The 10,955-nt window shown below is 45.4% G+C and overlaps 1 protein-coding gene across 2 annotated transcripts in view; it reads left to right on the top strand.

The window, feature by feature from the left end:
• Positions 1 to 593: 593 nt before the first annotated feature.
• Positions 594 to 10,955, top strand: part of LOC135552734 (alpha-actinin-4-like) — a 47,895-nt gene continuing 37,533 nt past the window's right edge. For both annotated transcript variants that reach the window (XM_064984545.1, XM_064984544.1), the window contains exon 1: positions 594 to 917. In XM_064984545.1, coding sequence (XP_064840617.1) covers positions 783 to 917 — 135 coding nt within the window. In that variant the 5' untranslated portion in view covers positions 594 to 782. The remainder of the gene's footprint in view (positions 918 to 10,955) is intronic.

The following is a 10,955-nucleotide window of genomic DNA, read 5'->3' as shown; positions in this document are numbered from 1 at the left end:
TATCTGTTTAAGATACAAGTTGAAGTGGGGTTTTTAACGTTTTTTCTCTCAAATGTATGAGAGAAACGAATTGGCCATGTAGAAGATGATTCAACAACATTATTTGGATATAAGTTAACAGAATATGAACTTCTAAAAGTGACATTTTAGCTGGACAGTTACTTTAATATTCTATGGATATTATACAGGTAGCAGTTATCAAAACTATTGTAGTTTAGAGCTCCAAATAATGTTTTAATTCGTAAATCGGTCTATACTGGCTACAAATACATTTGTGCATTATTTTATTTCACCGTTGTATCGTTTCAAGGGGCTGGCATAAATTGCATCTTACATTTTGATACAATGTTGCAATTATATAGCAACATGTACAGACTTCCATCTGCATTGATTTGCGCTACTTGACAAAGGCATTAGGCTACATATCAGGCATAATACTTTTTAGAACAATACTTTTAGTAGGCTGTAGTCTACTACTAAGTTATGTGTTCTCCAGCCTTTCGGGTGCAGTTTTTCATGAGCTCATGAATAATAAGCAGGTCACTGAATATTCATGAGCTATTTGGGCCTGGCAACCTACTCCAGTTTTGTAGGAGCGGCTCTTTGCTTGCGACCACACCATTCCCTCCTCGGTTGGAGATTAAGCGTTTTTGTAGCGGTTATTTTCAGTGTACAGATCGGATATTCCTGACCGAACGTTGAAAGCAAATAGAGTTACCGCAACTGGGTCACATCCCCTTTTATTTCTCTTTCAATAGCTAATAGCTTGACTACCATAGACTATGGTAGATTATCACGCTTCTAATAGTCAAGCATCGTCTGGAGGTCCAGCCATTTACATGGACCCAAGAGAACAAGAAAATGACTGGGACCGGGACCTGCTGCTGGACCCGGCCTGGGAGAAACAGCAGAGAAAGGTAATGACAGGGAGAGGTCGGGGACTGAATTTGGGCCCTGGTTGCATCTTTAAAGCAACGAGATTTTATACCGTCTCAATGTAACGAACTTTCCTGTGTCGATATGGTGTTATACGTTTAACAAGAAATGGCCTATAAAACTCTTTCCACATGCGTCATTTCGACAACTACCGGTATTTTCTAACTCGACTGGGGACAACGGTGATTTTTCTTTTTATTGGAATGAAACATTGTAGCCTATATAGTTCTGGCGTTTATTTAGCCTTAATTTTCCAGGCGTTATTTCTGCCATTTTTCTTGAGAATAACAAGATTCAAGATGGCCAACGTAATATGCATAATTTCGATGTGACTCAAAAATAGCATACGGAATGGTGTCCTAAATCCTATCAGATGTTCTGGGTCGAAGCAGATCAAACACTGCTGAGTTCAATTGTTTTTTTTTGTTATCTACTTGTTCTGTCGCACAGTATCGTAGCACCATTTCCAGCTGAAAATATTTTTACGGTTTTTAGACTTGACTTAATCGTGGATGTGGAGTTAGAACAATTGATGATGATTTGAAGCAACGTTACTTGACAGTCTGGGATTGAGGGTGTGTAGTGTTACACATTTTACTGTCAAAATTGTTTGCGTTAATTTAGTGGAGTGACACCGCACAGAGCATTATATTACAGCCCGTCGTTACTCAGCGTTTTGACGCTCAGCATTATTCATTAAACTAATTGATATGGTCTAACCCTGCGTTCAGCTTTACCCTCTATGTATGTCGATATACTCTAAATATGTCTGCCTGTAAAAGAAGGGAGGCCAAAGTTTCCTCACAGGAAGAAAAATAATCAATGATTGACTCAAATGGCCTACAAACGCAAGCAATGGGGACTAATTAACTGAAATCAACACCGGTTACTGAAGAATGTATAGATTTTTGGAACACTTAAAATGTGTATCCTTAAATGTAAGGAATAAAAATAATAAAACACGCTACTTAAATTTAACATGGAGTTTGATTGGACGAGAAATTGGGGAGGCGTGACATTAATTTATTTCATAAAAGTCGGCAGGGGAATGAAGGGCAAATTCCTGTGGCGTTTTCACTGCAGTTGCTGTGCCAGTTGTATAAAGTTAATGAATGCCTCCCACCAATGATTCTACAGTTAATGTAATGTAGCCAATGTATTTAGACTTACTGCATGTATGTGGAAATCAGACGTAAAGTGGAGGCATTAAGCAGAGTATGGACAAAGTGCTCATGTCAAAAGAAACTGTCAATTATCTATGAATGGTCTACCTAAAGTGTTTTTTCTAACACCCAAGTTTCGTCCTGCTCAGTCTAGTCCAGTTTACTACACTGGTTACAACTTAACACACTTCAGAGAGCTCCATTTCAGCTTGAGGAATATTAAGTCCAACCTAATGCATTAAATCAACTGCAGGCTGAGACATGTTGTAGTACACAAAATTCTGTGAGGCCATTCTTTTTGTTTTATTGCAATTCTAGTGGGGCAATGTTGGAATCAGTGTCCATGCAAATGTCTCTCGGGATGTCAGTTTGCCAACCCACTTAAAAGCAAAGGACATTCAGCCACCAAATATGTGCAAAAGGGGTAAAACCCAACTACTGTCAGTCGGATGTGATGGCAACACTTTTTCGTACCCTGTTTTGATATGGTCGCTCACATTATTCAATTGAACGGGAATTTGTATCACTCCTCATTTCCCTATTATCACTGCGCTATCAAAGTACCTGCCTGGTTTGCATGACTGTGATTTGTTGGTGACTGACAGTCTTTTACAACTCAGCCCCACAGAGAGAAACGCGTATTCTCTCCTAACCTGACTCACCCATGTCACAGTGCCCTGACTTGCACAGATTAGCACACTGCTAAGGTGGGCAGTGTTCTAAATGTCTTCCTTCCCCTCCCAGTTCCCAAAGATATTCATTTGACTGGCTGACTCAATCAGTTTGGGGCTGGCTGGCTGGTTTGGTTTCTCCAAACGTGTCCCATGGCTGTTTTATGGAATTGTGGCACAAAGCACTAGACTACTGGGAGTGGCTGATTTTGATTTCCATGTTAAAATAAGCCAGTTCTCTCTCCTTTGTTGATTTTATGTGACTGGGGCTGATGTAGGGATGAGCAGGAAAGACTTGATTGTGGGTGTGGATATACCTGTCTCCGCCCATAGAGAAACTACACCTGAGTTTCAATTGTTTCATCTGCCTGAGGGCCTTCTAGCTGCCCACTTTTTTACAGGTGTGGTCCCTCCCTAATCTCACGTCAGTGTCCGACCTGTCATCTGCCTGGGAGCAATACTGCTGACCCTGATCTGAAATCAGCGGAATGTAAAACGACCAGGCGGCGATAGGGACAGAGCAGAATGGAATGTAACCCCTCTCCCTCGCTCCCTCTTCTCTCTCTCCCACAGCAAGAGCATGCAGGGGGAAACATTCCATTTGTGGCCCATTATAGCTAGTTTCAGGGGGGTGGGGTGTCCTGTTTTTTTTGCCTGACTGAAAAAGAAGGGGGGTTGCAGGATTGCAGATGTGGACAATGTGGCGCGCTGGGAAAGTCCTCCAGGGCAGGCAGGCCGGCTAACAGGGAAATTGCGTGGTCACATTGAGGGCAAGGGGTGTCGTCCTACCCATCTTTGGGTGCACTTGTTTTTGAAGTGGTCGGTGGGGGGCTGTTTGTGTTTTTCCATGTCAGCCATTCTTTCTGGTCTGTTTCTCGCTCCCCCTCCTGTTTGTTTGTGGGGCTACATTTTAGGGGAGTGTGGAGAGGTCCATCATGCCTTCACATGGTAGAGGCCGTAGATGGGGTCTTTGAAAACAACCCACACGCTATAGTAGTGTTGCTGTTGGCTAAGGTTAGTGACTTGTAACATCTTGTATATCCTACTTATCATTAGTACTACCACTCTGCGTTTCTTTTGGGAGATTGTGTTCTGAGCTGGTGCCAACATGCCACTGTTTGGCTATAGATATCAACCCCCAAATCTCTAATTTTGGATTGTTTAAAGTCAGCAGTCAAATCTGCAATGTGCAGATCCCCTACTTCCGTCTGTGGTTTCTGTCTGTACGTGTGAGATGTGATATTTATCACATCACATTTTTACATCAACTAGAAGTACTGCTTGTTTGTAAGTGTGTGTGTGTTTCTGTGCTGATTGGACCAGGCCCTGTGCTTTTGGGGACTTGTAGGCAATTGGGAGAAAGGAGTGTGTGTTTAGGTGTGGTGGTCTGTGCAAAAGGGGAGGGGCTGCATTATTATGGGGCAAAGAGGGGAGTGGGAGGGGGCTTTAGGAGAGAAGTTAGTTTCTCCACATAGCAGAGAAATTACTGTGGGGTTTCGCCATGGGTTGGTGGTAAACATTGTTCCGTCTAACCAAACAAAGTTCCCCCTCCTGTTTCATGTTCTGGCAATTTTGCCAGTCAACGCTAGTAGATTGGTGTGTGTGGAAAAATAAATGCATGAGCATTTTTTTGTCCCTTCAGTCAGCAAAGGTGTGTGTGTGTGTCTAGCATTTGTCTGTTCTGATAAAAGCCTCACCAAGGACGCAGGTAGCATTTTTGGCAGTTGTGGACTAGTCATTATTTAGTCTACCTGTGAGAGCCAAGCTTAGTGACGCAGGGGAGCCGGACCACAGTGCTGCACAGCAGGGCTTTTAGCAGGTGGCCCTCTGTGCTGCTATTAAAAGCACCACTACTGCAATCCACTGTCTATAATCATGGCCTTGTGTCTGAGACTCTAATTTCATAGACACCCAGGTATTATTTTGTATGTATTCTAATGCAGAAGTGGGCTAAGTTAGCAGCCCAAGTAACCCATACAAACTATGACCGGGGTAGTCAACCCTGTTATTGGAGTGCCACAGGTCCTGCAGGATTTTGTTCCAACTCGGCACCACACCTGACCAACTGAGCTAATTGCCCCCGGCCCTTGGTTCAGCGATTGCCTATATTCCCCACACCTGGTTTCCAGGTGGGTTAAATGAAAAACATACCTGTGGCACTCCAGGACCTGGGTTGCCTACCCTGCACTATGAGATACTTTTCTTTAGAAGTTCAGATTAAGCATCTTGCTTTAGTGGAAAATGGCAGTTCTAACCAATTTCCGATCTGAGTCACCACCATCAACACTGGCTTTTAGTCACCAGTGCGTTTGTCTAGCTAGCTCTACCACAACGCTCATAGTCAAGGACTTAAGTGTAGGACCTGAAATACCGTCCTCTAGTGCAGCCTACTAGGTTTCACTAATGTTATTTGTATCTCTGTCAATTGACCCATGTTACTGGTCTTGCCAAGTGCCACCACCGCAGCAGCAGTAGATGTCCCCAATCTGTTCTGGAAGTTAACCCTGGCCTGAACCCTACACATCGTCTGTCTCACAAATCCCCTGAAACCCCCTCAGGAAAGACTGTCTGGATACAAGGCTGGTTCTAATATTTGATATCATATCCAGTCAGTGTCAGGCCACAGGGAGACTTGGTTACTGGGAGCAGATGTGCAGAGAGACTACGTTGTACTTTACATCAATATGTTGCTGCAGAGAAACATGTTGTCTGTTTGTATGAGTCTGCTGAAGGCCTTCATCTCTGCTATTGGAAAGGCTCCTCCACAGTGAAACGCAGACATTTCGGCTAGTAGAATGCCTACTACAGCTACGCAGTCCACTTGAGTTCACAATGAACCAGAGACCAGTTACTTTTAAAGGTGACCTTTGCCTGGGTCATCATCACCAGGGGCATGCCATCAATGGATGGCTCTATCCTAACCACATCAGTGATATACTCCAGGCGGTTACAGTCTGGCGCTATACCATTTGGTAAAGATCTGCCTTGGACCACACCGTTTTTATAGTTGACTCGCAATAGAACATTTTCTACCATTGACCCCATCCTCCCACTGACTTGTCATTGAGTTTTTAATGTATCGAGTGTTTGTTTAACCGCAGCACTTGGTGTCTGAGCTGCATCAAGCTCTGGTAGCAGGCTGGCCCCTGACATGATCTCACCGTTATTCCAGCTGGAGGAGAGGCAGCTGGATCAGGGGACTTAATAAGAAGATGGCTCTGGTGGAAGGGCTAAGGAGGATCAGGAGGGCATGGTCAGAGACCCACAGTATTGGTAAGCCTTTTGGTCAGTGACTTTCCATAGCTGTGGAGAATGCTGCTCAAATTGTAACCTTGAGCTGAAGGACACATTCCCAACGACCTACTTTACAGATCTGTTTGGATAGAAGTGATGCAAGTGTTGGCTTATAAACTGCAGGTCTGATGGGTTTAACCGTTGGTCAGCTGAGTTTGGGTCAGGACTGGTTGGTCTGTGTTGATGTGGTTCGATCTGATGAACCTGCTGCTGGGGTGCTCCGAGCAGGTGTGTATTAACAACCAAAGTGAACTGCTTCCTGTCTTTTTGAAGGATCTATACTTGTTAGTTCATCGGCAGACACTACTGCTTCTCACAACACCTTTTATGGGGCTCCTGATACCCTGTAGCCATGATAAGGGAAGGTCATAAAGAAGAGCAGCTCTTTGAAGTGTTTTCTCTGAGGCCGTCTCTCATTTCTATTGTGGCTTCTCGTTTTATTATTAAAGACCCTGGTAAGTGGGGCACAGTGTGAGAGAGGGTCTCAAAACTAGGCCTGTTGGGACTTGGGATGTTGTTAATTGCCCCCGGCCCTTGGAAAACAACAGAAAATAAACAAGTGCCTAAACACACACAGTCCCTGTCTGACTTTGTCGCTGTCTGCCGGTTCATGGTTTCATCCTGCATCCAGTCAGAGGGCACAGAGAGAATCAACCACAGCAACACATCCTCTGTCCTTGGCCCATTGTTTGCATCTAATGTCTGCAGCGCCACTGAAAGACTCAAGTGTACAGAGCCCAGACAAAAGACTGTAAGAGGATTAGAGCACTGCCCACGGGAATACACAGGCTTATTTTTAGGATTTAGGCTATATATTTATATTTTTTGGCCAGCAGCCGGTTAGATTTTGTCTTCATCAGCAAGCTAGTGCGGTTTAACATTTCAGCCGTGTGGTTGGGTCCTCGTGTGGGAGGCGCTCTTTCTAGTCAGGCATTTACAGAGGCAGACCGGCAGATTGTAAGGGAGGGAGTGAAATGCCTGGCTTTTTTGCCTCGAGTGTGTTGCAACACAAAGGCAGCTCTTCAGAGACTGTTGCTAGCACACAAACAACCTTACAAAGACCAGAAGCGTACAGCTATGCCAGACAGTTCACCCACTAGACTCATAAAGGTTTGTCCTATAACTTGAGAGGTTATTCGGGCTAGGTTGGGCACAGCCATCACCATCTCTCTAGTATGATGTGTCAAGACCACTGGCTCATCTCGTGCCGTAGATGTCCCCATTTAAACTCGCTCAGTCCCGTGGGCTTGTTTGCCCTAGTTCAGCCCAGTATGTGACTCCTACTAGAGTCCATCTCAAGGGAGTAGCAGGAAAGGGGAAGAAAGGTTGTGGCTTCTGTGGTTTTCTGTTGCTTCCTTATTCAACTCCAGTTGTAGAAGTAGCCCTGAGAATCAGATCACTCTGTGCCTTTCAGTTCCACAACGTAGGAGAGATTTGGGGCCATAAGCGTAGCGTGAGGCAGATTGGGAGCGAATACAGAGTGATGATCCGTGTTCACTGAAGGAGGAGGATTGCCCTTGATGTGTCTCCCCCCACCCTTAACCAGGCCTGTTAGTGGATAACCTGCCGGAAGAGAGATGAGGAAAAGACTTGGGGTGATTTATCTTTGTCTGTACTGTGACCTGCCTTTCCCTGTTGGTCACTGGCCAGCTGACAGAGGACATCACAGCAGGCCCAGGGTGTGGGTCAGAAATACGTTTCCCCCCAGTGAATTCCTTCCTCTCCTATACTCACTGGGGAATCATCCAACTGCCTGCATCTCTGTTCTCCTTCCTCAAAGAGCCGTGCAGGCCAGGGAAGTGCACCAGACAATATCTTGGACAAATCAAAGCCCCCAAAGGCATTATTTAACAAGAGAGCTTTTAACAAAGAGTGCTCTGTACAGGGGGCCCTCCACCGCAGCTGTGTACTGGAAAATCGAACAACCTGCAGCAGTGTAGGCCCAGCCAAACAGATGGGTGAATCTCATGTGTGAATGAATGCCTCAGTGTGTCACCGTTCACACCACCAGCGTTCACACCACCAGCGTTCACACTGTTCTCATGTGTCACACAGTACCACTGTTCTTTGAAGTGTTCTTTACATTGTTGTTGGTATGATCTTGTACAGTCTCTCTGAGCTCAGTCTTTGGTGTTGCTCTACTACCATGGTCTTTAGTGACCAGGCCAATGTAATTTATTTCCAGGATGTAAGAATGTGAAGATATCGGTTTCTGAAGCAAACACAGGACTGGTCCACGCAGCAGCCCAGAGGGGGAGGGGGGTGACTCCAGTGCATTATGAAAGTCATTAAGAGGGCATTACACTCAACGGCCTTGTAATATCCCCCACCTACATGTATGGTACCCCCCCCCCCCCCGGCTTAGCACCCCAGGCCAACTGACTCTGTGGGGGTCAATCTGAGACGGGCTCATTGTATCAAATCCACTTAGATTGAGGGGAGGGAGGGGTTAAGTACTGTACATGTGTTTATGACATGAAGCAGCAGTGAGTCTGATTCAGCGGAGACCCCTGGAGAGGGGAGGGGCGGTGGATGGGGAGGGCGGGGAGGTGAGTCGCAGCCAGTCAGTCTCTCCCCAGTCAGTGATGTGGGTTGTGGCCGAGCCAGAGATCCTGCTCCGGGTTGGTTCTTAAGAGGCTCTGTCTGCCCCCCCTCTTCTGCAGAGGGGCTGAGCTCCAGGGCTCCCTCCCTGCCCACTCTCACCACATCACACACGTCACCTGTCACACACTCTGACTGCAGGAGAGGGGTGTGGTGTCTGGTGATCTTCTCTCCCTCAGCCCCACCCCCTTCTAGTCTTCTTCATAATGTTTGGGATCAGTGTTTTGTTTAGAAAAGGCTGGTTGGATGTTTATGTGTTGGGTGAGAGTTGTGAGTCTGCTCTCTACTGTGTATAGGTACGATTAGGCTTTGGCTATTTGGACAATATTTAAGCAAGAATCTTGGCATCCTGTGTGTGTAACTATGTTTGTATATGCCTTTGCAATATGTGTTGAAGAGTTTCTTGGCATCCATTTTGTGTGTGTATGTGTGTCAGACATGAAGGGCTGTGAGTCATAAAGGGTCGGGTTAGCTGTGGAATGTCTGTCGGTGGTGGGGTGGGTTCTGACTTCCTCCTCCTGCCCCCCTCCTAATGACCCACAGGACTGTGTAACTCACCAGCCTCCACTGCAGGGTATCTCAGGCCACGCACATGCACACATTGGACTTTGCGATAGGAGACCTTTCCTGAGACCGGGGAGCATGACGCCTTCTCCAGTGGCAGGATGGAGGGTGCTGTTTGCACAGTTACAGAAGCTACAGCAGTAATGCAGTGTGTTTTCTCTCTCTCCCCGTTTTTCTTCTTCTTCTGGCTCATAGGAGGTGGGGGTGTGTGTGTGTGTGTCGTGTTTCACATTCCTTCACTTTAGAACAAACACACACACATCCAGGACACAATTGTTGTGAAAGGATGTGGGGGTTGTCGTTTTTAAGATGCAGGCCATTATTTCAACAAACTTTTTCATCTGATAAAGAGGTGTTTTTGAAGAAGGAAATGCTTTGCCTGTGCGGGGGGGGGGTGCACTTTAAGCTGTTACATCATCGCCACAGTGATAACGCCACCTTATAAGGCAACGAGTGCGAGAGGCAGGCAACGACAGGAAGAGGCAGTTAATGTGACAATGCTGTCTACTGGGCCAGCCTGCCTTTCTGGTTTGGTTACATTTTCCTCAGGCTCGCTCTCCCGCTCCCTCTGTTTCCCTCTCTCTGTCCTCCACGTTGGATTTCAAAGGCTTTCTACAAATAGCCCACACGTTCCCCTCTGTCACATTCTGGCTTTTGCCTTGGTCTTAAAGCCTTTGCCTGACTTACTGTTAATGAGAAAGATATTTATGATTGATTATTCCACTGCCATGTTTTGTCCTCATTTATTTATTAATATATAATATAATTTTAAATCTCCGGCCTCGCAGGAGGCCTTGTGCTAGGCTGTCATTGTAAATAAGAATTTGTTCTTAACGGACTTGCCTAGTTAAATAAATGTAGTCTGAACCAATTTCACAAGATGAAACATTAGTTGAGGAACTTCAGGACAATTGAATCGCCTAGGCTATGTTTCATAAAACAGGCCATGGAATCCATAAAATCATCAACTAAATTTATATTTATATATTAATTTTTTAAGTGGAGGGTTGGGTTGCAGGAACATAATTACAAATTGACTGCAAGAAGCACAAACAATATGTTTGACTTAAACAACTTCAAACCTTGCTTACATTGTGCACACCATCGTGTGTATACGTGGGAACACTTAAACAGATTTCTTAAATTTAAAATCACTTGGAGCTTATTTCCTGATGTTTTTAATCTTATTTCCAACAATGACAAGGATTTCTTTTTTTGGGGGGGGGGGGGCGCAAGTAAAACTACCCACTGGCCAGTTAGGAAACCCTGCCATAGATCATTCATGTTTAATATATTCTGATCTTGCAGACCAGGCTGACTATCGCTATTAAAGAGATGATTCCAGGCTGTGCTATTGCTTGAGGCTGTTTTAGACATTGACTCTGAGAACGTGACAGATTTAGAGGAGGTGACAGATTTAGAGCAGATGAGGTGCAGGCTAATGAGGCCGGAGTTACACACTCCTGCCCCAGTGGGAATGTCTGGAATAAAGCAGAGATGTCACGCTCCTTTTTCTCTCTCTCTCTCCCACCATCGCTGTGAAACGAGTCCCAAGGGTTACCTAAGCATGGTCATCTGGGCACAAAGGTCAGCGTTCCCACTGAACATCTCTTGTTCTTACATCATTGGTGTTGGAGCCATGAAGTTCAGACTCTTGCCGACCGTTCACAAATTCCTTCGTCTTAGGACGGTGGTCATTCCAGCCCTACACCCATTTGAGGAAATG

Source organism: Oncorhynchus masou, chromosome 13 (assembly GCF_036934945.1).
Source record: "Oncorhynchus masou masou isolate Uvic2021 chromosome 13, UVic_Omas_1.1, whole genome shotgun sequence".
In the NCBI taxonomy this organism is placed as follows: Eukaryota; Metazoa; Chordata; class Actinopteri; order Salmoniformes; family Salmonidae; genus Oncorhynchus; species Oncorhynchus masou.
Note: the sequence above shows the minus strand (reverse complement) of the source record. Positions and strands in the feature narration are given on the sequence as shown.